Here is a 24,729-nt window from a genome sequence, read left to right as displayed (position 1 = left end):
CTGGCGTTTCATTCAGAATTGACATGCATGAGTTATTAAGACCAATATTCCCTCGTAGAATGAATTATGTCCTGAGACAATTTATAGAGCGTCATGAAAAGTCAGGGGAAACCCTGCTGTCAGTCCACTGGGACCAGGTGCCATTTAGGAGAGCTTTTCTTTGGTATGTTTATCAAAAGACTTTTGTGGCTTTTGAAATTTATTGTCTTTTATTACTGCATCAGCCTTACTTTTTTTTGAAAGAAGAATAAACTTCATGTAAGCCTTCTTACATGTTAAGAAGGCGGGTCGTTAAAAGTAATCTCGCTTTTTGTTTGTTGTAACTTCCCCTTTTCTGTTCTTAATTTTGTTTGTTCTTGGAACGTGTTGATTTCCTTGTTTCTGATGAGCCGGATCCTAACAGAACTCGTTTCAAGTTTTCTACTCATTCCTAATGTTGGTAGTTTGTGACTTACATCTTGACTTTGTATTTTTACTCCCTCCCATTTTTCTTTAAAAATAAATTGTTCTCTTTTGCAAATTTCAAGAAGTGCTTAGTCAGTTTCTTCCCCTTCTTTTGATAATGACAGATGAATGGGCCTCTCTGTGTTCACATTGTTTTCGGAAGGTTTGTATTTGTAATGACATCCAACTTCCCTCTTGACGTACCACCTTGGTGTCCAACCCGTAACTGACTAATTCATTCACAGTGAAACTCTGGGGTTTTCTCTCTGAGCCCTCCCCTCCTATTTTCCTGATCTCAGTTGATGGCAACTCCATATTTGCAGGCACTCAAGCCAAAAACGTTGGAGTCATCCTTGACGCCTTGTTCCACCTTAAGATATCCACAGAATGCGATTACTTCTTGCCATCTTCTCTGCCATCATCCTGGTCCACAATCTCTCCCTTGATTGTATCAGTGGCCTGCCCGGTCCTCTTTCCTCATCTGGGTACCCTGTAGTCTGTTTCTCACACACTGAGCCAGAGGATTCAATTAAAACCTAAGTCAGATCATGCCTCAGGTCCCTCCTCTGCTCAAACTCCTCCCATGGCTCCCATCTCACTCAGATGAGAAGCCAAAATCCTCACCGTAGTGTATCTGATCTATCTGCCTTCTTTCCTCACCTCATTCCCTGCTATTTCCCCCTCCACACAGGCCTGCTTGCTGACCTTGGAACCACCCTTTTCGTTGCCATGGAAGTCTCTGCGGTTTCTATTTCCTTTACCTCCAGGGGGCTCCGTGGCTTGCTGCCTCACGTATTTCGACTCTCTGCTCAAATGCTCCTTCCTTGGAGCTGTCCTCTTTGATCATGCTACTTAAAATGAGAGCACTCCTTGCTCCTTTTCTGCTTTGTTTTTCTCCAAAGAGCGTGACAGTACCTCTTGGCAATTCTTTTTACTTATGTGTCTGTTTCCCCTACTGAAACCAGAGTTCCGGGGGAGGAGGGACTTTATCTGTCTCGTTCGCTGCCGTATGCTCAGTGCCTAGAACTGGGTCTAGAACTGAAGGCCGTAGCTTCTCAATGGCAATATCATCTTAAGGAAAAAGGGGAATGAGGAGAATACAATAAAAATGAAAGCTCTAACATTTATTGAATGCCTACTATGTACAGTAGGAAAAAAACCCAATGTATTACCTTATGTATACACTTTCGCTTACTTTCCCCAACGGTCTTGAAAAGGAGATATTATCCTCATGTTATAAATAGGGAAACTGAGGCTCAGACCCGCAATGACTGGGGCACCTAGGACTAGTCAACAAACATTTACCGACTCTCTGATCCTTGTGGTGGACGCTGGAGGACATGGGACCTCCACGGCTGGAACGGCCCCTGCCTTCAAGAGGCTGGGGAGTGGAGTTGCATTATTAGTGAATTGCTAGGGTGAATTTTACGTTAATAGAATCTTGCATTAATAACTATGAATCGTAGTGACTAAATCACGGGAGCGGTTTCATAGCGTCTGGGCTCCTGCTAGCATTCTCCCCGGGCGTCGGGGCGGCCCGGGCGCAAGTGACAGTCAGGGGGAGGGTAGCGTACGCCGGAGAAAAGGCGCTTCCGAGTTTCCGCCGCAGTGCTGCCCCCCGTCCCTAGAGGGCGCAGCGTCACTCCCGGCTCCGCTTGCAGAGAGGCGGAGCCCGCGCGTGCTGTGCGCAGGCGCAGAGTGGGTTTTCGGACGCCCCCAGTGGCGCGCTGGCTCCTCGGCCCGCGGCGGGGTGGGGCCGGGCCGCGAGGCGTGGCGTGCGCAGGCGCAGAACCGGTTTTGGGCGCGTGCGGGGCGCTGGGGACCGGAAGTTGGAGCGGCTGCGGCGGTTGTGAGGTGAGGGGGGTGGGGCGGCGGCGGTGGCGCGGGTCGGAGCGGGTTGGGGAGCTGGGGAGCGAGCCGAGGGGTCGGGAGGGAAATCCCAAGATGAGGAAGTGTGTTGGAGGAGCCAGAGAGGCCGGGAGAAGCGGACGGAGATGGAGCCTGCGCGCCCCGGCAGTGCCTGGGCCCCGGAGAGGCGCGAGACTGGAAGAAATGGGAGTCGCGAAAAGAAGCTTGGAGAAGCTGAGGGACCGAGAGACGGGGAGGTTGAGAGAGGACGGAAGCCGGAAACTGGAGAAATGGCGGCGGGGGGGGGGGGGCGCGAGGAGCTGACGGGGTCCCCCAGAGCGCCTCGCGGAGACTGCAGAGAAAATGTGGTGGCACCGTGAACTTGGGGTGGGGGGGCGGGAGGTGGGGGAAGAGTAGGAAGATGGGCGTGGAAATTGGCGAACAGAGGCTCGGGAGGCGGGCAGTTCCCACGGAGGAGCAAGACACTTGTTGGCCTTCAAAATAAAAGTTCTCTTAGCAGCCAAGGTGGGTTTTACTTGGGGATAATGGACAGTTGCAATTTGGGACAGGCCGGCTGTAGCAAAAACCATGGAGAAGAGGGGCAAAGTGGGGAGGGGTGGTTTTGAATGAAAGTCCTTTGCTTTGGAGAAAGCAAGAATTCAGGGCGATGATGATTTCTCGCTGAGTTGCTGTGGTGGTGGATTTCTTTTTAAAAACGTTTTAAAGCATTAAGAAAATTCGAGAGAGCGAGAGCGGAAGCGGGGAGGGGACAGAGGGAGAGAGAGAGAGACTCATGGGGCTCTATCCCTTGACCCTGCGATCATGACCTGAGTGGAAATCAAGAGTCGGTGGCTCAACCCTCTGAGCCACCCGGGTGCCGGTGCGGCGGTGGATTTCTTGAAGGAGATGCCACTGACCCTGAACCTCCTCCCCCGTGGCGGCCGGTATTTGATGATTCTTTGCTATCAACAATTCTCTCGGAGCCCATACTTGACAATTCTTCCAAGTGATGGAGCCTATACTTGACAATTCTTCCAAGTGATTGACCTCGCGTGGTACCACCGGAGAGCTCCCCCCTTCTTGGGGCCTCCCAGCTCCATCGTAGTGAGATGTCTCTTCATTAATTCACAAGACTGCGTCATGGGGAGAGACTGATACAGAGATGGAGGCAGTGGAAATAGAAACTGGCAAGAGCTGGCAGAGGGACTGAGAGAGGGGAAGAGGCAGCTGACGGAAAGAGCCGGAGGTGGGAAGTGAGTGAGACGGCCGCCCTAATGAGGGCAGACCCTCAAAGGGAGCCATCTGGGGGGGTGGAGAAATGGGACGCGATGGAGAACTGGTTCCGCTGGAAGACTAGAGTGCGAACAGAACTGGAACGACCGCGTCATGTTTGAAAATGGAGACATAAAGCCAGATGATGGAGAATCACACCGAGGAGACGAAGAGGAGTAAATGGGAGCCTGACTCCCTAGATTGGAATTCCCCGTCGCACCACGTACTTAACCATCTTTGGTTCAGCACAACAGGGAGTGGCGATAGCACCTTCTTAACGTTGTGAGGGAAGTGTAGGTGCGCAGATGCTTGTCGTTGCACGTGTACGTGTACGTAGGTGATTTCGAATGGAACCTGATACGGGAACGAGTGCTAACTTGTCAAAGCGCCAGACAACTGGGAGGCAAAATATTAGGTGGAGAAATGGAGATGAAGAGAGAGTCGTGATGGAGGGAGAGACAGTGGTGGGAAGTGGAGAGAGACAAAAACGGAGCATCAGAGCTGACGACAAGGAGCAAACGAGAAAGGCAGATGGAGGTAAATGGAGAGGCTCAAATGGAGAAAGACGGTTGGGGAGAATGTCAGACCAGAAAATCAGAGAAACGAGAGACGGGACCAGACTTTGAAACAGAGGAAGAGGGTGCCTGGGTGGCTCAGTTGGTTGAGCGTCAGACTTCGGGTCACGTCATGATCTCACAGTTCGCGAGTTCAAGCCCCACATCGGGCTCTGTGCTGACAGCTTGGAGCCTGGAATCTGCTTTGGATTCTGTGTCTCCCTCTCTCTGCCCCTCCCCCACTCGCACTCTGTCTCTCTCAAAAATAAAACTTTAAAAATTTTTTTTAATTATTTTTTTTACGTTTATTTATTTTTGAGACAGAGACAGAGCATGAACGGGGGAGGGTCAGAGAGAGAGAGGGAGACACAGAATCTGAAACAGGCTCCAGGCTCTGAGCTGTCAGCACAGAGCCCGACGCGGGGCTTGAACTCATGAACTGCAAGATCATGACCTGAGCCGAAGTTGGACGCTTAACCGACTGAGCCACCCAGGCGCCCCTAAAAAATTATTAAAAAAAAAAAAGAAACGGAGGAAGAGGGCTGAGCATGGTGAGCTGGAAGAGACAGGCTGAGACATGAGGATGGACAGCCAGAGAGGGGAGAACGAGGGAAGCAGAGAAGGCCCCTGAAAGCCATTGTCAAGAGGCCCAGAGATGGTCAGAGACACAGTTAAGAGCAGCCAGAGGATCCGAGAAATCTACAAGCTAGCCTAAGATTCCTTTGTTTTTTTTAAGATACTATTTTTAAGCAATCTCTCCACCCAATGTGGGGCTTGAACTCACAACCCCGAAATCAAGAGTCACCTGCTCCATCAGCTGAGAAGAGACTGGGGCGGTGGATTTCTTGAGAAGAGACTGCTTGAGAGCCATGGTTTGCGCTCTGTTGGGCCCATGTGCACACAGGCGGTTTGCAGCCTCGGGGGAATGCGCTCCATTTCATTCCCTGTCCTTTTTTGAGGATCATGGGCTCAGTGTCAGCAGCCTTCCAAGGCCTTTTCCTCTGACTACCTCCCCTACAACTTGCATTCCCACTCTAGCACCACCCAGCCCAGGTATTTACCAGAAAACAGGGTGCACAGGCTCCTGTTCCCGCGGGAAACCACTCTGCCAGCTCACAAGTGCTTCCTCAGTGGAAACCCCTTTCTGGCTCTAATAACTCCCATGGATGACCTAAGTGCCCCACGAGACTGCGGAGGTGGAATCTATTCCATGATGGCCCCAAGAGACTGAAGAGTAGGTGAAGGCATTGCTAATTCCATACGAAGGTGGGATGTGGCCTCGAGTGTAGTTTTCCAGGTTATAGGCCCCTGGTTGTTGCCGTTTTACCCTTGTTAGTCATCACGGGGAGAAAGACTGGACTCGAATTCTAGTTACTGTTTTGCTCCTCCGTGCCTGGCTTGGCAATCAGTGCTACGATGTTGGGAAGACGGCATTATCCTCATTTTATAGACGAAGAAAACAGCCTCACAAGTTAATTTACCAGTGGTCACACATCTAATGATGCAGCAGAGATTCAAACCCGGGTCTGCCTGACTCCAAAGCCTGTACCTAGGAGGCTTCAGAGCCTCTGAATCCATTGAAGGTCATAAACGATAAGAATCTGAGGGATGGACTTCAGAATATTGTACATACGAGGATATGCTGTGTATTATTAGGACTTAGGCAGCTGAGAGTCAGAAAACCAACTTGGAGCGAAGACATTTTCTTGTGTAGCTGGGAACTAGGTCTCCAGCACTAAATGATGCTGCCAACCTTCTCCCCTCTCCCTCTTCCACCTCTGTTTTGGTAGCTGCTCAGTGGCCATCCTGGTGCGTGCTTTGCCCACGTGCAGGCTTTTCTCTAGGATGGATTTCTGGGAAAGCAGATAGATAACATGAGGGCTTTTCTCTCCTGGCAGCCTAGTGTAAATTCCAGAGAAAGGCCGTGATTGGCTCTCCCCGGGCGACATGTCCACACCTCGCACCAATCAACGGGCAAAGGATGAGTAGGGGCCCATGATTGGCCAGACCTTTGTTGCTTGCGCAGTCAGTAGGGGTTCTCAGAGCTCTTGCCTAGGGGCGCCTGGGTGGCTCAGTCAGTTGAGCTTCCGACTTCAGCTCAGGTTATGATCTCATGGTTGGTGAGTTCGAGCCCCACATCAGGCTGGCTGCTGTCAGCACAGAGCCTCCTTCAGATCCTCTCTGTCCCCCTCTTTCTCTGCCCCTCCCCCCTCAGGCTCACACTCTCTCCTTCTCGCCCCCCACAAGATAAATACTAAGAAAAGAAGTCTTGTCATGCTGTTTCCATTATACCCCAGCTTTCTTGTGTTACTGCCTCTCGTGACGGTCCCATGGCCTACAGTCCTTCAGATTTCAGGCCAGACGTCTCTGGGGACCCTTCCCTGACTCCCAGGCATGGTCAGGCAGCTCCTTTGGGCTCCCACAGCCCAGTCACTGGATTGTCTGGTGAAATGCCTGCCGTATGTGACCGTGACCACGTGTGAGGGCTCAGGGTGACCTTACTCCTTACCATCCATCCTCCTCGTCCCGTGCTTACAAAACCGCAGCCTTTCAGGAATTACTTCGAAAGACGAACGAGTCTTCTGTTCTCTCCTCCAGGTGCTCAGTGCCTGGAAGACCCAGAATGGACTTGTGTCTGTCGCACAGATCACCGCAGGAGTCGTGAGGTGCCCTGTGTGTCACCAGTTTGACCCGGGGCCCATCGCCTGTCATCGTCCTGTGCCACAGTGAGGAGCAAAATTGGCTTTTTGGAGAGAAGGTGGTTCCTCCTCGCGGGCACTGGGCTCTCACTGCCGCTTCGAGACCGCGTCGCGACTGCCCGCCACATGCCTCCTCCCAGAACGAAGGAGGGCGGGGATGACCGAGGCCGACACTGGGATCCCAGTGAGGAGGACGCCCCTGAGAAATGGGACTGGAATTGTCCGGAGACCCGTCGCCTCTTCGAGGATGCCTTTTTCCGTGATGAGGATTATATACCCCAGGGTTCTGAGGAGCGCGAGAAGTTCTGGACCTTCTTTGAACGCTTACAGAGATTCCAGAACCTCAAGAGCACCAGGAAGGGGGACAAGGACCCTGGGCGTCCCAAGCACAGCATCCCGGCGCTGGCCGACCTGCCTCGCGCTTACGACCCCCGTTACCGCATCAACCTCTCGGTCCGGGGCCCCGACGCCCGGGGCTCTCGGGGGCTGGACGGACAGCCCCCGGAGAGGGTGTCCGAGTTCCGCCGAGCCCTTCTGCACTACCTGGACTTTGGCCAGAAGCAGGCGTTTGGACGACTGGCCAGACTGCAGAGGGAACGGGCGGCCCTCCCCATCGCCCAGTACGGGACCCGCATCCTGCAGACACTGAAGGAACACCAGGTGGTGGTGGTGGCGGGTGACACGGGCTGTGGCAAGTCCACCCAGGTGCCCCAGTACCTGCTGGCCGCCGGCTTCAGTCACGTGGCGTGCACCCAGCCCCGGCGTATCGCCTGCATTTCCCTGGCCAAGCGCGTCAGCTTCGAGAGCCTCAGTCAGTATGGCTCACGGGTGAGTGGGGCTTAAGCAGCTCTCCGGCCTTTCCAGTGTGATCCAGAGGTGCAGGGTGTTGCCCATAGGGCAGTAGTGGTAAAAGTTCCCAGAGCACTTAGCAATGATACCCTCTGACTTAGCGGTGATTCTTCTAGAAATTGATCTACGGATGGACCCGAGCGTGGTTCAAATGAGAAAGTCACCAGCATTCCCCAGTGTCACCCTTTAACAGTAAAAAATTGGAACTATCCTAAAAAAAAAGAATGAGGATACTCCTTTTTTTTTTTTAAACGTTTGTTCATTTTTGAGAGAGAGAGACAGAGACAGAGCAGGAGTGGGGGAAGGGCAGAGAGAGGGAGACACGGAATCCGAAGCAGGTTCCAGGCTCTGAGCTGTCAGCACAGAGCCCAACGCGGGGCTCGAACCTACGAACCGTGAGATCATGACCTGAGCCGAGATCAGGCATCGGACGCTTAACCGACTGAGCCACCCAGGCGCCCTGAAGACACTTCTTTACTAATGATTTCTAGGGTTCCAGTCCAGGCCGTACCACTTAAAAATTGTCATTGCAATTATAATACTCTGAACAGAAGAATGTACGTACTCTAAGTATGTAGCTCAGTGAATTTTCACAGACTGAATTCATTTATGTAACCAGCACCCCGATTAAAAAAAAAAAAAAATCCAGTCCACACTCCGACCAGGGCCATGTTCCACACTGTCACCAACACTCGTTATGGTTAATGTTTCTCCTGTTAGCTTTTCTAGAGTGGGCGGATAGTGATACCACATTTTAATTTGTATTGTTGATTTTATTTTTTTTAATTATTTATTTATTTTTTTAGTTTATTTATTCACTTCGAGAGAGACAGCGAGAGCAAGCAGGGGCGGGGCAGAGAGCTAGGGGGAGAGAGGGAAGCCCAAGCAGGCTCTGCACTGTCAGCACAGAGCCCGCGTTGTTGATTTTAATTTGCGTTTCCCCGACAACTAAGGATTGAACGCCTTTTCACATATTTATTGGCCGTTTGGAGATCCTCTTTTCTGAAGTGTCTGTTCAAGTCTTTTTCCCTATTTGTCTTTTGTGTTGTCTTTTTGTTCTCGGTTTATCAGGTTTTATAGATTCTGGATACAAGTCCTTTGTAGGATTTATGTATTGCAAATCTCGTTGCCTACCCTGCCTGTGAGTTGTCTTTCATTTTCTGAATGTTGTCTTTTGATGACAGTGTCTTTTCATTTAAATATTATCCAGTCTGTAATTTTTTTTTTATGTTTATTTTTTTGAGAGACAGACAGAATACAAGCAGGGAGGGGCAGAGAGAGGGAGACACAGAACCCAAAGCAGGCTCTGTGCGGTCAGTGTAGAGCCCAGTGCGGGGCCTGAACTCATGAACCGCGAGGTCATGACCTGAACGGAAGTCAGATGCTTAACCGACTTAGCCACCCAGGTGCCTTGTCATATTTTTTTAGAAGTGGTTTTTTTAAAAAATGTTTATTGGGGCGCCTGGGTGGCTCGGTCGGTTAAGCGTCTGACTTCGGCTCAGGTCATGATCTCACGGTCTGTGAGTTCGAGCCCCGCGTCAGGCTCTGTGCTGACAGCTCAGAGCCTGGAGCCTGTTTCAGATTCTGTGTCTCCCTCTCTCTCTGCCCCTTCCCCTGTTCATGCTCTGTCTCTCTCTGTCTCAAAAATAAATAAACGTTAAAAAAAAAAAATTAAAAAAAAAAAATGTTTATTTATTTTGAGAGAGAGAGAGAGCACAGGTGTGAGTGTGTGTGAGTGGGGGAGGGGCAGAGAGAGAGCATCCCCAGCAGGCTCTGTGCCACCAGCACAGAGCCTAATGTGGGGTTTGAACCCATAGGCTGCAAGATCATGACCTGATCCGAAACCAAATCAAATGCTCAACTGACTGAGCCACCTAGGCGTCTCTGTCATTTTTATTTTTATTTTTTAAGCAGGCCCCACACACCCAGCCTGGGGCTTGAACTCACAGCCCCAAGATCAAGAGTCACATTCTCTATCAACTGAGGCAGCCAGGCACCCCTGTCCTTTTCTTTTTGTGGTTGGCACTCTTTGGGTTCTGTTTTAGGAACATTACTACTTTAAGGCCAGAAAGACATCCTATATTTGTACTTAAAGATGTTTACATTTAAAACCGTAACTTATCGGAAATTGATTGTGTGTGTGTTATGCGCATGCACGTGGAGGTGTGTGATGTGAGGTAGGGGCTAAGATCATTTCCTCTTAAGGGGCGCCTGGGTGGCTCAGTGGTTAAGTGTCCGACTTTGGCTCAGGTCATGATCTCACGGTTTGTGGGTTCGAGCCCGGAGTCGGGCTCGTTGCTGACGGCTCCGAGCCTGGAGCCCATTTTGGATTCTGTGTCTCCCCCCCTCTCTCTGCCCCTCCCCTGCTCGCACTGTCTCTCAAAAAAAAAAAAATATTAAAACACACACATACACACAAAGATCATTTCCCCTCAGTACCGCTTTTTAACTGTGTTTTGCCTTGGATGCGTGACCTCAGTTTCCCCATCGGTGAGGTGAGAAGAGTGGGTCTTGCTGCTTGTGGTGGCTGTGTGAAACACGTCCGGCGTTTCAAGTAGTTCCGGGCAGAGTAAGGACTCCTTGAAAGGTGAACTGTCACCATTCCAATCGACCAGTGAGTTGTACACCCGGCTGTGTGCCAAATATGTGCATAGCACATACTGTTCTCGCAGCATCTCGGGGACAAAATGTCTCTGAGGGACGGAACTGCGCTCTCAAGGTCGGTGGCGCTAAGTGGCAGAGGTGGGATCCAAACCCCAGCGTGCTGGGCTCCAGGGTCGGATCGGGGGCGGGTGTAAGCCGGCGAGGGGCTGGTCCCCAGGTCTGGGCTCCTCTCCTGACCACCGCTCCCGCCCCCAGGTCGGCTACCAGATCCGCTTTGAGAGCACACGGACGGCAGCCACCAAGATCGTGTTCCTGACGGTGGGGCTGCTCCTGAGGCAGATCCAGCGGGAGCCCCGCCTGCCCCAGTACCAGGTCCTGATCGTGGACGAAGTCCACGAACGCCACCTGCACAACGACTTCCTGCTGGGCGTTCTCCGGCGCCTGCTGCCTGAGCGGCCTGACCTCAAGGTCATCCTCATGTCGGCCACCATCAACATCTCGCTCTTCTCCAGCTACTTCGGCGGGGCCCCCGTGGTGCAGGTGCCCGGGAGGCTGTTCCCCATCACGGTCAGTGCTGCCCCCACACCCCCCGGGCCTCCCACCTGGTCTCTGGCCAAGTCGACACGTCCCTTCTCCCCTGGCCTGCGCAGACTCCCATCTCTCAGATAAGGATGGTCTGGCTCGCCCTCTCCCTTAAAGCTCCTACTTTCTGAGCACTTCCAATGTGCTGTGTAGGTGCTCAGGGCTTTGCTGCAGGAGACCCGGAAGTGTAAAGATCAGTGTTCATTCCTCTCCTGTGACAGTCCTGCTGGTCCAGGCCGGCGGGCAGCTCTGTTCCATGCGGTCATGTGGGGACCGGGGCTCCTCTCTCCTCCTGCCCTGCCATCTCACGGCCGGATTTTCTCCATCTCCCGGTAGCAACTTCCGCCCTGAACTTTGACCCCTTGGCTCAGCCTGTTGGCTGGGGCTCGCGGACGGGTGTCATGGGCAGTCATAGGGAAGATGGTCACAGCTGACGTGGGTTGAGTGTGGGTCGTCCCCACGGCCCCAGGGGCCCCTAATCACAGCCCCGGGAGTCCTGCGCCAGGGGCTTCTGCCCGTGAGGGTAGAACCGAGGCTCAGAGACGGGGAGCGTGCTCACAGACGCAGACAGCCTCTGTTAGCTCTTCCAGATCCCTTTTCCCTTCCCGCCTTTCTGCCCAGAAGGGGACCCGTGTGGGTGGCACTCAGGGAACGCCTCCCTTCTGGCATCCGGCTTCCCGTCGGCCCTTCAAAATGGTCTGCACCCGCTGTCTGTTTCGTGCTTTGGTAGTCACTCCTTCCTCTTGCACCGCTGGCCAAGAATTAGCGAGAGCTCTAGAGTTCTTAGCACAAGGACACTGTGGTTTCGGGTTCTAAATGCCCATCTGTCTGTCTTCCCAGCAGCCATAAAAATAGAGTGAGGATGCTCTCCAGGAAGTGATTTTTCTAGTTTTTTAAAATTTTTTAGTGTTTATTTTTTGAGAGAGAGAGAGAGAGAGAGCACAAGGGGGAGGGGGCAGAGAGAGGGAGACGCACAGAATCGGAAGCAGGCTCCAGGCTCTGAGCTGTCGGCACAGAGACCGACCCGGGGCTCGAACCCGCAGACCATGAGATCATGACCTGAGCTGAAGTTGGACGCTTCACCGACTGAGCCACCCAGGCGCCCCCCCTTTGAAATTCTGATGCTGTCGAAGTTGCTCTCCAGACACAGTACGTACACACCATGCGTAAAGCTCAGTTGATTTTCCCAAACCAGGTAGCGTGGATGTCATGACCAGCACCCAGAAGCTTTCCGGTTACCTTGGTACTTTGTCCTTTTATGGCATCCTCAAACTGACCCGTTTGAGGGTGCGGCCTGCCCCCCGACCGATCCACGCCTTCCCCGGCGGCCCACGGTCGGCCCTTACCGTGCGGGTGACCGGGTGCCCCCCTGCCCGGGGCCGTCTCCCTGCAGGTCGTGTACCAGCCACAGGAGGCCGAGCCGCCGGCGTCCAAGTCGGAGAAGCTGGACCCTCGGCCTTTCCTGAGGGTGCTGGAGGCCATCGACACTAAGTACCCGCCGGAGGAGCGGGGCGACCTCCTGGTCTTCCTGAGCGGCATGGCGGAGATCAGCGCGGTGCTCGAGGCGGCCCAGGCCTATGCCAGCCGCACCCAGCGCTGGGTGGTTCTGCCGCTGCACAGCGCCCTCTCTGTGGCCGACCAGGACAAGGTACCCCGTGTGGCCGGGCCGGGTGGGGTCTGACTCTGGAGGGGGGCGGGGAGGAGGAGGGTGTCGGGGATGTGATTCCACCATTGCAGGGCTGCGGGCCGCAGAGGGCGCTGCTCGCGTCTTTCGTGGGGGCGGGCGGGGAGTATGTGCCAGGGTGAGCTTCCGCGGGAGGCACCGGAGCTGAGCTTTGGAAGACCGGGAGGATTTTGGGTAGAAGAGGGAGGAAGACAGTCTGGGGCGGGGGCGGGGGTGGACCAGGGCGTAGAGTTTCATCTCTGGCACAGACACTCAGTTGCACCCCTAGAGTAGGAAAGCAGCCGTAGACTGACAGGCGAGGCTGTGCTGTGTTAACACTTGACTTACAAAAACAGGCAGGAGGCTGGATCTGGCCCCGAGGCCTACCTAGTTGCTGACCTCTCTTGACTACTGTGCTTGATTGACTGTCCCTTGGGCCCAAGAGAAGGGCTTGTGCAAAGGGCCTGTGGTGGGTGAGGGAAAGGCAGGGCTGCTGCGAGACCACCTGCAGGGTGGCCGGGGTCCAGGCTGTGATGGGGAAGGCAGGCTGGTTGGGACTGAGATGCGGGCAGGCCTAGACCCCAGGGCCCGGAAGACCCAGCGTGGTGCCTGGGCTTTGCCCTGAGTGCACCCGGGAGCCATGGGAGGGTTCTGAGCAAGGTGGGGAGCAACGCCAGTTTGCTTTAGCAGATCCTTCTGTTCTATATGATCAGAGACCGGGGAGGAGGCCGGAGCAGGACCTGGGTGGGAAAGAAGGGCCTGGGCCAGGGCAGTGCTGCGGGTTTGGGGAGAGGGGATTGGAATACAGAAATGTTGGACATGTTCAGGTGTGGCTGGAGGGGGGATAGGAGAAGGGGAGCCAGGACAGCCTCGGTTTCTGACCCACGTGGGCGGTGGGGACTCAGGGAGGAGGGAGGCCTTCCCTGCTTCCGAGGCTACTTTGGATGTTGTAGGTGGGTGTGAAGTGCCCGTGGGCCCAACCAGGAGGTGTCAAGAGGCCCCCGGACACACGGGTCAGGAAGGGCTGAGCCGGTCTGGGATGTCACCTCCTCGCCTTTCCCGCAGGTGTTCGATGTGGCCCCCCCTGGGGTTCGGAAATGCATCCTCTCCACCAACATCGCTGAGACCTCAGTCACCATTGATGGGATCCGCTTCGTAGTAGATTCTGGTAAGGGCTGCTCCCTGCCACCGTCCCTGGGCCCTGGAGAGAAGTGTGGGGTTTGGAGACGTGCAGAGGTGGTGAGGGACCTCCAGACCAAAGCAGGGAGTGGGCTGTGGGGCAGTGGCAACATCGTAATCTTCTCAGACGTTCCAAACTTGTCCCTGCCTCGGGGCCTTTGCACTTACTGTCGTCTCTGCCGAGAGCCATCTTTCTCCACATATCTGCAAGGCTCACTTCCTCCTCATTGCAGGGCCTGCGTGAATGTCTCCCCATCAGAGAGGCTCACCTTGTCCACTTCTGTGATCTCCCTCTCCTCCTGCCGCTGTTGCTTCCCCTACAAGGCCTTGATTTTCTTTACAAGGGCATTTATATTTTATGCCTGTTGATCTATTTATTTTCTGTCTTCCCAACTGCACTGTTCTCTGGGAAGTCAGAGTAGCATAGCAGTGAGGAGACACTGAAGCCAGCCTGGCTGTGTGACCAAGGTCGTGTCACTGACACTAAGTCAGTTTGCTTGTTTGTAAAATATGCAATAATAGCAGAGCCTCCTTCGGGTTGTAAGGATTAGAATTTAAACATTTAAAAACATTTTTCAACGTTTATTTATTCTTGAGAAAGACTGCTCGAGTGCGAGCAGGGGAGGGGCAGAGAGAGAGGCAGAGAGAGAGAATCCCAAGCGGGCTCTGTGCCGTCAGCACAGAGCCCGGTGCTGGGCTCGAACCCACGAACCGTGAGATCATGACCTGAGCCGAAATCAAGAGTCGGACGCTCAACTGGCTGAGCCACCCAGGCGCCCCTAAAAACGTTGTCCGTGAAACATTGACGTGCCGTTGCTTTTAAGGTGCGTCCCACTTTCAGAGACAGAGAAAGTGGGAAAAGTCGGTCTTCGAATTGATGAACTATGTCCTGTTCGGCCCCGTGAGCCCAGGGACTTTGCTCACAGCTGCGCCCAGTACAGTGCCCGGCTCGTAGCAGGAGCTTAATAATAACGGTTGGATGGCCGGGCTCCCGAGCACACAGAGGCTGCGAAAGTTAAGAGATGTGTGAACGAGGACACGAAGGAACAGATCAACAAGACGTCAGGGTCAAGGCCAGAATGAGCTCCTGGTTGGCGTTAATGGAATAAAGGAGGAAGCCGGGGTGTCCGGGAGCGAGCGGCGAGGCGGCGGGCCCGCGTGGCCGCTGCCCACGGTGTCCCGTCTGTCCCCGCCCAGGGAAGGTGAAGGAGATGGGCTATGACCCACAGGCCAAGTTGCAGCGGCTGCAGGAATTCTGGATCAGCCAGGCCAGTGCCGAGCAGCGGAAGGGCCGGGCGGGCCGCACGGGCCCCGGCGTCTGCTTCCGCCTCTACGCTGAGTCGGACTACGATGCCTTCGCCCCCTACCCCGTCCCGGAGATTCGGAGGGTGGCCCTCGACGCGCTGGTGCTGCAGGTGAGGCGTGGTGCCGGGAGGAGCCCGGGAGGACCTGGGACAGGACCAGTCCCAGGAAGGGCAGAGCAGGGCAGGGCCGGCCTGGCCGGGCCACAGAGGGGAGCTCATCCTTCCCAAGTGTCAGATTCCACGTCGGGGGGACGGTTGTTCCCCAGATCCACAGGCTCGTGGGAGAAGCCTCGTGACTCCATCAGAATGCTTTCAGCTGCAACAGAAAACCCATTGAGAGGTGGCTTTTAAAACTGGGGTTTCTCCGGATATCTTGTCCCGACTCTTACCTCATCAGCTAGCTTTGACTGGATTAGGCTGCTGGGCCCAACAGGCCCACTCACGGAGCGGCCAGTGCCGCAGAGCCGGCGAGGGAGCGCGGGAGGGTTTGAGGGCCAGGTCCCTCCACCCGCCTTGCCCTGGTTAGCGCTCTGTCCTGTGGCCACACCTCCCCCCAGCGGAGCCTGGCCAGTGTGGGCTCTGTGGTCCGGCAGAAGAGGAAAAGCCGAGCGAGCTGGGGAGGGCGGATGGCTTCCCCAGCAGGCCCCCCGGGCGGGAGTGGCCAGTGGCACAGACCAGCCCCCTTTCCTATGCATAATGCACTCTGATAGTCTCTTTTTGATTTCATTTTTAAAATTTTATCATTTATTTTTGAGAAAGAGACGGTGTGAGCAGGGCAGGGGCAGAGAGAGAGAGGGAGAATCTCAAACAGGATCCACACTGTCAACACAGAGCCCGACGCGGGGCTCAAACCCATGGAACTGTGAGACCGCGACCTGAGCCGAAGTCGGAAGCTTAACCAACTGAGCCACCTAAGCACACTGTGGGTCTCATTTAAACAAAAAAAAAAAAATTTTTTTTTAACATTTATTCATTTTTGAGAGGGAGAGAGACAGGGCACGAGCAGGGGAGGGGCCGAGAGAGAGGGAGACACAGAATCCAAAGCAGGTTCCAAGCTCCGAGCTGTCAGCACAGAGCCCGACGTGGGGCTCGAACCCACGAGCCGTGAGATCATGACCTGAGCTGAAGTCAGACACTTAGCCAACTGAGCCCCCCAGACGCCCCTGATTTAGGGGATTTTTAAATGAGCATTGGGTGTTCTCCCAGGCATGATCAAGGTTTCAAGAGCAGGGAGGGAGGGGGGCCGGCTGGTTGCCGAGTGGAAGAGGCCCAGGAGAGTAGGTCACCTCTCGGTGAGGCTGGCCAAGCCCCCGGGCCCTCTGAGCTTTCCCCGTGCTCTCTCGCGGCCACGTGAGCCCCCCACGCCAGCCTTTCCTTCATCTGCTCCGGGGAGTAGCTGATTGTTTATACCTCGCCAGACCCGGCGACGGGTGGGTGTTGTGCTTCAGTCTCTGGGTCACTGAATTAGTCAGGGTTCTTTGGTCCCAAGTGAGAGAAACCCAGCTCAAACTACCAGAAGCAGGAAAGGGGATTTCACGAGGTGGTGTGTCCATCGTGGGGGGCGGTCTGGCTTAGGAACGATTAAGGACTCCTCTACCCGCTGTCTCGGGCTCGTCTCCAGGGAAAAATGGTCCAGCAGCTCTGGGCTTCCACACCGGCCCCTCACAACCAGAGAGGATGCCCCGACTTCTGTCTCCCAGCGTCGGATGGCAGAATCCCAGGGCGGATCCTGATAGGGCCTGCTCAGATCACGTCCTCCTTCCTTCGTTGGTTGCCATGTCGAGGGGCTGAGAAACCAAGAGGGGCCTAGCTTAGGTCATGTGGCTTGCTCCGTGGCCGGGGTCTGGGAGAAGAGGTGCTGGGTAGACAGACAGACAGACAGACAGTGGTCCTTCTCCCCTGCTTCTGTGTGATGGGCCTTGACATTAGGAGTTTTAAGGTATTAGGAGCTTGTGATCCGTGAGCCCCCTGCCGGTGCTCCATAGCGGCTCCCGAATTCCCCATTCCTGGTCGACTCGATTGTCATTCCAGATGAAAAGCATGTGCGTGGGGGACCCGCGAACCTTCCCCTTCATCGAGCCTCCGCCACCAGCCAGCCTGGAAACGGCCATCCTCTACCTCCGGGACCAGGGGGCCCTGGACAGCTCAGAGGCCCTCACCCCTATCGGCTCTCTGCTGGCCCAGCTTCCGGTGGACGTGGTGATCGGTGAGGACTTCCTTTAGGGGTGATCACACGGGGCCCCGGGAGTGGCTGCGGGGACCATTCACTCTCTGGGTGACTCATAGGCAAATCCGTTCTTTCACTGGGCCCCGTCCATTCATTCACAAGTCTCCCTGCTGGGGACCGTTCTGGGCGCTGGGGGTACAGCAGTCAAGAGACAGGCACCTCTCCTCCGCACAGCCTGTCCCCAGCTCCACCCTGCCCCCCCCCCCCCCCCCCCCCCCCGGTGTCGTAAGGATGTCAAAATCTTCTGCCTCTTCTTGCTCATTCCTGAGTCATCCCTGCCCTTTCTGAGAAGCTCACTGACCGAGGTGCGTTCTGGTCTGATTCTCCCGACTCAAGACTTTCTAGATGATCTGTGTGGCCCACAGAATATTCCCAGCTGAGCACGACTGTTTGTGGCACCATTTCCAGGCCCGATGCCCAACAGAACTCTCTGCCTGTGTTAATGTCGTTAAAATCCCCACCAGTACCACACCCTGGAGCCGCGGTGGGGATGGCAGGCTGCGTGCCACCGACCCCGAGGACCCCTTGTGGTTGGGAAGGTGGTTCTTTTTATTTGTTGTAGAAGGAGACAGGGCGAGAGCAGGGAGAACCAAATCTGAGAAGAAAAAGAACATTCTGTGAGCATTGGCTGTATGTCAGTGAAAGGCTTTACGGGCCTTCTGTCATTTCATGCTCACCTGGTGAAGGGAGGGCCTCCGGTCACCCCCTCTGTACAGAGGAGGAAGTTGACGCTTGGCCAGGGACAGAGATAGACGCCCCGGGGCCCGGAACAGGCAAACGATAGAGCCTGGATTTGATCACTCGCTCACCCAGGGTCACGCAGTTGGCAGAGCTGGGAGGCGCTCCCCAGCCAAGCTGACACTGTCGGTCCCCAAGCCCTGTGGGGCAGGAGGCGCCGATGACCCGGTGCTGGGCGGTCCCGGCCCCGACGGCTCAGTCACCGTTGTCACTCTGTGCCGGTCGGAGCCCCGCGTGTTTCACAGGAAAAGCACATTACATCCTCCCAGCAGGCAGGGGGGCTAGGCCCATTTCCCAGACAGGGAAACGGAGGCACAGAGAAGTAGAGGGACTCATCTGAGGGACAGAGCTACAGAGTTCTGGGGCAGCCTCGTCCTATTGCCCAACTTCAGTTTACGAGGCTAGACGTACAACAGGAACTTTCCAGAAAGGCAGCCAAGGAGAATGGTGACGATGAGTCAGACGCATGATACGCAGGCCGCTGACTGTGGGGCCAGACCGGGGAAGGGCTCGGTTCCTGCTGAGGAGCGCTGGCCGATAGGAATGGCTTCTCACCTCGTTGGAGTCACGTTCTAGAGAGAGGAGAGGGATACCGTGGCGGGGCACGGGGAGTGCCGGGAAGGAAAATAAAGCCAGGAAGGGGGGTGGGGAGTCCGCTGTAGGGAGGAGAGCCGGGCAGGCGGTGGCACTAACAGCAGCCACCCCTTCGTGCCCGCCTCGTGCCCCGGGAGGCGGGAATTGGGTTACCTCCAACCTACAGATGGGGAAACTGAGGCCTTGCCCAAGCTCATGTGACCGTGGAGTGCAGCGTGTGGACTTGATTCTGTCTGTCTGGCCCCCAAGGCCCTTTGTGGGCAAGGTGGAGGGAAGCTGGGGCAGGGTGTCCCGGGGCCCAGGAGGCTCAGCCTCAGGGTCCCTCCCACCTCCCACCCCCGGCCCCCCAGGGAAGATGCTGATCCTTGGTTCCATGTTCCACCTGGCGGAGCCCGTGCTCACCATCGCGGCTGCCCTCAGTGTCCAGTCGCCCTTCACCCGCAGCGCCCAGAGCAACCCCGAGAGTGCGGCCGCGCGGCGGCCCCTGGACAGTGACCACGGTGACCCCTTCACGCTCTTTAATGTCTTCAACACCTGGGTGCAGGTGCGGCCGGGGGTGGGGTCACCCCTGTCTGTGTCATTCTGCACGGAGTCGGGGGAGGCCCTCCACGCCAGGGAGGGCCACGGAGCCCTCTGCAGACTGGACGGGCCCCCGTGTCCGCCATTCATTCCGTGGGCGTGGGGCCCGGCCTTGAGGGGAGGCTGGGGTTTCTAAAACACTGAACAGACCCACTGCTGACTGGAGAAAGTCCACACCCTTGGGTGGCACCTGTATATCCAGCACGTGCTCCCCAAGCCCCTGTTCTGGGCCTGGCCCTGTGCTGGGCAGTGCTGGGGACCCAGCGGTGGCTAAAACCGCCTGGCCCTGCCCTCCTGGGTCTCACAGGTCAGCGCAGGGAGGCAGACCTGGCCCCAGACAGTGACCACTCAGAATGGGCCGTGATGGGGAGTCCAAAGGGCCGAGAGAGCCCAGAGGGGATGTCTGACCCGGTGTGGTCTGGGAGGGCTTCCTGTAGGAGGGGGCAGGGGGGCTGAGAGTGGAAGAAGGAGAGCAGGTGTCCTTGAGGGAGGCCTGACAGATCTCCACCTGCCTCATACTCTCCCAGGGGGCTGGTGTCTGGGCCCGTGCCGGGGGCGTCTGGGCGGTGGGTCAGCCCCTGCACCCTCCCCCAGCTGGATGGGCCCGGACGCCCTGGTTTCTGATCCGCACCAGGTGAAATCCGAACGGAGCAGGAGCTCACGCAAGTGGTGCCGCCACCGGTGCATAGAGGAGCATCGGCTGTACGAGATGGCCAACGTACGGCGCCAGTTCAAGGTGAGGCTCAGGACCGGGGGAGGGTTGGGTGGGGGCCAGCAACACACCTGGCGGGGCCGGGGGAAGGGTGCAGAGTGAGCGCGTGTGAGCATGCTCCGCGGCACGGCCTCTCTTCTCTGACCGAGCGGAGTCCCGCCCTGCACCCCGCCCCCACCTCCCCCGCCATCGGACACTCAGATGTGGGGTGGCCTGGGCGGGTCTAAGGGGTAGAAATCCTGGAGGGCTTCCTGGAGGAGTGGCCAGGGTCGGCGGTCACACGCTCCCTCCTCGTGAGGAACTTGGCCATCTAGAGCGGGGGGGGGGTGGAGGGGGGGGAGCTGGCCACGCAGGCTGAGCTCTGGGAGTCCGCGTGGGGGGTTGGGCGGGGCACTAGCTCCGGCGTGGACGTCCCGGCGGCAGACCCCGGTGCCACGCGGCTCAGGGCCTCCACTGTCGTGAGGAAAGGGGGACAATGACAGCCGTCCTGTGAGGATTAAGTGGGTTAAGACGCGTAGAGCGTTTAGAACAGGGCCTGGCGCACAGGTGCCATGCGAGCCTTTGCCACGTTTACTCCGTGGTCCCGCGGCCTGCCTGTGTCGCGACTGTTCCACGGGCACCTCGCCGTGCCTTTCGGTGGGCGTGCAGGTGCCGCGGGGGAAAGTCAAGTAAGACTCGCCGGCGTGATGCGCTCCTTGCGGTTGAGCTTGGGCACGTCGAGGCCCGGAGAGAGTAGCAGAGGGCGGGGGTCCTCGTCTCTCTCTGTCACACGTGCACACGACGTCCGCGTCCTCCGAAACAGAGGGGCCGGCGAGTGGCGGGCCCCAGGCCGGAACCCGCGTCTGGGTCCAGCGCCCACCGCCCACCCCGCGTCGCTCACCCGGGCCCCGCCGCCCCCAGGAGCTGCTGGAGGACCACGGGCTGCTGGCCAGGGCCCGGGCCCCGAAGCCGGGGGACAGCTACAGCCGGCTGCGGCAGCGCCGGGAGCGCCGGGCACTGTACCAGCTGAAGCGCCGGCACGAGGAGGGCGGGGGACACAGGCGCAAGGTGCTGCGGCTGCAGGAGGACCCGGGCGGCTGCTCCAGCGAAGAGGACCCGGGGGCCGGCGACAGCGTGGACATCCAGGTGGGGCCTGTTCTGGAGCCTGGGGCGGCAGGCAGGGCGGACTCGAGCAGAGGGGGGCCCTGCCCTCCCCTCCGGAGCCAGGGTCTCGCGGACGGGAGCGGGCCACCGCCATCCGCGGGACCCTCGGGTCCACGTATCCTTGTACGAGCCGCGTGGGTATCGGGATGGGGCCCCCAGGAACCCGCCTTCCCCCGTGTTTCCTCCAGGATGTGAAGTTTAAGCTGCGGCACAGCCTGGATCAGCTGCAGGCGGCCACCACCTCGGCCCAGGACCTGACGCGGGACCAGGTAGCCCTGCTCAAGCTGGTGCTGGGCCGGGGCCTCTACCCCCAGCTTGCGGTCCCGGACCCGTTCAACAGCAGCCGCAAGGACTCGGACCAGGTAGGCCTCCGCTGGCTCGCCGGCCCCGCGTGGGTTTTGTCATTCAGCAGGCCCTCCCTGCCCCGCTCCGTGCCGGGGACTCAGAGGTACGGAAACGGTCCCGGCCCTGCCCTCATGGGCTCCAGGCCAGCGTGTGGGGGCAGATCTGTGCCTGGACGCGTGACCCAGGGTGCTTGTGGTCGGGATCGGGGGACACGGGGGGTGGTATCTGGCCAGCCTGGGCTGCAGTCAGGGAAAGCTGCCTGGAGGAGGGGACTTCGAGGGGAGACACGGATGGGGGAATCTGGCAAAGAGCTGGAGAAAGAAGGGTTCTGGGCGGTGGAGAGTAGGTCCGAGGGCCTCTGTCACCTGGCGTCTGCCTTTGTTCCTCCAGATTTTCCACACCCAGTCCAAGCAGGGCACCGTGCCGCACCCCACTTCTGTCTTTGCCAGCAGCCCGGAGGTTCTGCACGCGCAGGAGCAAGAGGCCGGGGGCGGTGAAGGGAGCCGAGGTACCGGGAGTCTGGGCAGGGAGGGGGAAACCCTTTGGGATGTGAGGAGCGGAGATGGTGACGTCAGGGTGCCCCTCACTATTCGGGGTTACCCCCTTCTCCCCCGACATTCTGCCTTCGCTGGGGCTGTTGTCACAGGACCTGCAGGCATGGAGGTCCCAAGAGCCAGACCTCGCTGGGTGACCTTGGCGAGTCCGCTGCCACACTGAGCCCCGCCCTCCCCACGGAGGGGTGGGGTGGGGGGTGGCCGATGGGGGTCTGAGGCCACTCCCCAGGCCAGAGCTTTTAGCGAGTAGGCGGCACCTGTCCTCTGAGCTCTGTGTTCTCCCGGCTCAGTCCTGCCCAGGGGTTTCCCTCGGGCCCTGTGGGCACAGGGGCAGCATTCTGGCATTCAGCCCCAGGAGCCGCCTCAGCGAGGCTTCAGCCAGGCCGGGCGGGGGCCCTCCAGAATGTTCGGCGTGGAACGTGTGCTCTCCCGATGGCCGCGGTATAGCCGCGCACTCTGTGTGATCTCTGGGGCACAACCCATCTCTCTCCTTGTCTGTGAAGAAAGTACCATACGGTATCCCAACATGCTAACCTGGAAAGGTCAGGGTTAGAACGGGACGCATCTAAGGTAGAATTTGCAACTTGTCTCTTAAGCCTTTAACTGCTTGTAAATCCCTGGTCCCTTAGCCCTCTTCCTGCTCCATTGTTGTTCTCCTTTGATTTTTAATTTTGAAAATCCAGATGTCACACAGGTAGAGGAGGACGAGCCCTCAGTACCTTCATCCAGCCTCTGTAGCCGCCGTCTGGCCACCTGTGTCTACACCACCTCACTTTTTTCTTTTCTTTTTAAAAAAATTTTAAAAATGTTTATTTATTTTTGAGACAGAGAGAGACAGAGCCTGAGCAGGGGAGGGGCAGAGAGAGAGGGAGACACAGAATCCGAAGCAAGCTCCAGGCTCTGAGCTGTCAGCACAGAGCCCGACGCGGGGCTCGAACCCACGGACCGTGAGATCAGGACCTGAGCTGAAGTCGGACACTTAACCGACTGAGCCACCCAGGTGCCCCTCACTTTTTTCTTTTCGCTGGAGCATTGTACAGCAGATCCCAGACATCATATCATTTAGAAATGATTAAAATAATGACTGATTTTTTGCAGTATTACGATGCCACTGTCACTCCTAATGAAATTAACGGTATTTCTTTAAAAAACAAAAACAAAAAAACCCTAGTATTTCTTAACATCGAATAACGCATAGTGAAAGTCGTATTCATTACGACAAAGTATTTGCCGATAAGTCACAGACACTTTATACCATGAGCATATATATTTTTTTAAAGAGTTTATTTTTGGGTCTCCTGGGTGGCTCAGTCAGTTAAGCATCCAACCCTTGGTTTTGGCTCAGGTCATGAGCTCACGGTTCGTGGGTTCAAGTCCCGCACTGGGCTCTGCGCTGACGGCACGGAGCCTGCTTGGGATTCTCTCTCCCCTCTTGTCTCTGCCCCTCCCCGCCCGGGCTCTCTTTCTCTCCTTCTCTAAATAAATAAATAAACTTTTTTTTTTTTTTAAAGTTTGTTTATTTTTGAGAGACAGAGCAGGAGAGGGGAGAGAAACAGGGAGACAGAGAATCCCAAGCGGGCTCCACACTGTCACCACAGGGCCCGACGCGGGGCTCGATCCCACGAACCGTGCGATCATGACTGAGCCAAGGTCCAGAGTCGGACGCTTAACCGGCTGAGCCCCCAGGCGCCCTGCGTGAATGTGTGTTTTATACGGGTGTGTAAATGCCCCGGTGGGACCGGCAGCCCCTGGGGAAAGGGCCAGTGCAGGGGTGGGGGGCTGTGGGTGGGACATCCGGTGGCAGGGGCGCCCTGAGCTGTCGTCCTGACCGTTCCAGACGACAGGGACAAGCTGAGCAGCAGGCACCAGCTCCTCACCTTCGTCTCCCTGCTGGAGACCAACAAGGCCTACCTGGTGAACTGCGTCCGCATCCCCGCGCTCCAGGTGCGTCCCGGCCCCATGCGCCCCAGCTCCCGGGTTCGATGACCGTGTCCCCAGGGCGGGAGGCCGGGATGGGCCTGCAGAGCCGCCTTCCCCCCGCTGGCTCTGCATTCCCGTGCCGGGTAAATACTTGCCGAGCGCCTGCTGTGTGTCGGGAGCCGTCGGAGGCACTGGCATGACGGCGGTGAACAAGACGAGCCCAGTCCTTGCTCTCCCAGAGCGCACACCCGGCAGGGCAGGGTGGCAGTAAGGACTGTAAAGCATTGCATGCTGTTAGCGGGTGAGAAGTACTTGGGGAAAATGAGAAGAATGGGGTAAGGGGATTGGGGAGGGGCGGGGTGAGGGTGGGGGGCAGGCTGTTGTATGAAAAAAGGTGAGCAGGGTGGGCCTCGCTGAGAAGGTGCTATTGCACCAAGACCTGGAAGAAGGGAGGGAAGGCGCCACGGGATGCTTCGGGAGAAGAGTGTCTTACAGGGAACAGCGAGTGCAAAGGCCCTGAGGCCCACACATACCCGCCAGGCCCAGGGAACAGCTGGACCAGCGTTGGTGAAGGGGAGAATGGCTGGAGATGGGATCAGAGAGAGGAGGTCAGAGAAGTAGGAGAGACTGGAGCCCCCACCCCGGGGGAAGGTTCAGACAGAGCTGGATCAGAGTCTGCCGGGCAGAAGCGGGGAGCCCAGCAGGGGGTGACTGCAGTCAGCCAGGCGGGAGAGGGTGGCTGCGGAGGACATGCTTAGGTTGCAGATAGGTTCGTGCGTGTGCGCGTCTGCGGCCAGGAAGCGAGAGTCCTGCCAGCCTTAGCGGCCACGCCTCGTGAGTTCTGCGTGCCACCCTGTGGTTCTAGGCCAGCCGTGCTTCTCACTTTATGGGGGAGATGAGGCTCAGGGGGCGAGGGGGG

General features: G+C 57.0%; 1 protein-coding gene across 6 annotated transcripts in view; it reads left to right on the top strand.

Moving 5' to 3' along the window:
* The first annotated feature begins 2,233 nt into the window (after nt 1-2,233).
* Nucleotides 2,234-24,729, top strand: part of DHX34 (DExH-box helicase 34) — a 38,736-nt gene continuing 16,240 nt past the window's right edge. For 5 of the 6 annotated variants that reach the window (XR_006197047.1, XM_042918136.1, XM_042918134.1 and 2 more), the window contains exons 1-13: nt 3,113-4,101; nt 6,717-7,645; nt 10,526-10,837; nt 12,246-12,500; nt 13,581-13,683; nt 14,892-15,109; nt 17,030-17,204; nt 18,908-19,101; nt 19,771-19,872; nt 20,749-20,973; nt 21,180-21,353; nt 21,727-21,844; nt 23,728-23,834. Coding sequence is in view for 5 of the 6 variants with exons in the window: in XM_042918136.1 (XP_042774070.1) it covers nt 6,944-7,645; nt 10,526-10,837; nt 12,246-12,500; nt 13,581-13,683; nt 14,892-15,109; nt 17,030-17,204; nt 18,908-19,101; nt 19,771-19,872; nt 20,749-20,973; nt 21,180-21,353; nt 21,727-21,844; nt 23,728-23,834 (2,685 nt within the window). In the remaining variant the exon portion in view is untranslated. Of the gene's footprint in view, nt 2,299-3,112; nt 4,102-6,716; nt 7,646-10,525; nt 10,838-12,245; nt 12,501-13,580; nt 13,684-14,891; nt 15,110-17,029; nt 17,205-18,907; nt 19,102-19,770; nt 19,873-20,748; nt 20,974-21,179; nt 21,354-21,726; nt 21,845-23,727; nt 23,835-24,729 lie in introns of those variants that run through there. The other variant, XM_042918135.1, reaches the window with a different exon arrangement.

Source organism: Panthera leo, chromosome E2 (assembly GCF_018350215.1).
Source record: "Panthera leo isolate Ple1 chromosome E2, P.leo_Ple1_pat1.1, whole genome shotgun sequence".
In the NCBI taxonomy this organism is placed as follows: Eukaryota; Metazoa; Chordata; class Mammalia; order Carnivora; family Felidae; genus Panthera; species Panthera leo.
This window is presented reverse-complemented; position numbering and strand designations above follow the sequence as displayed.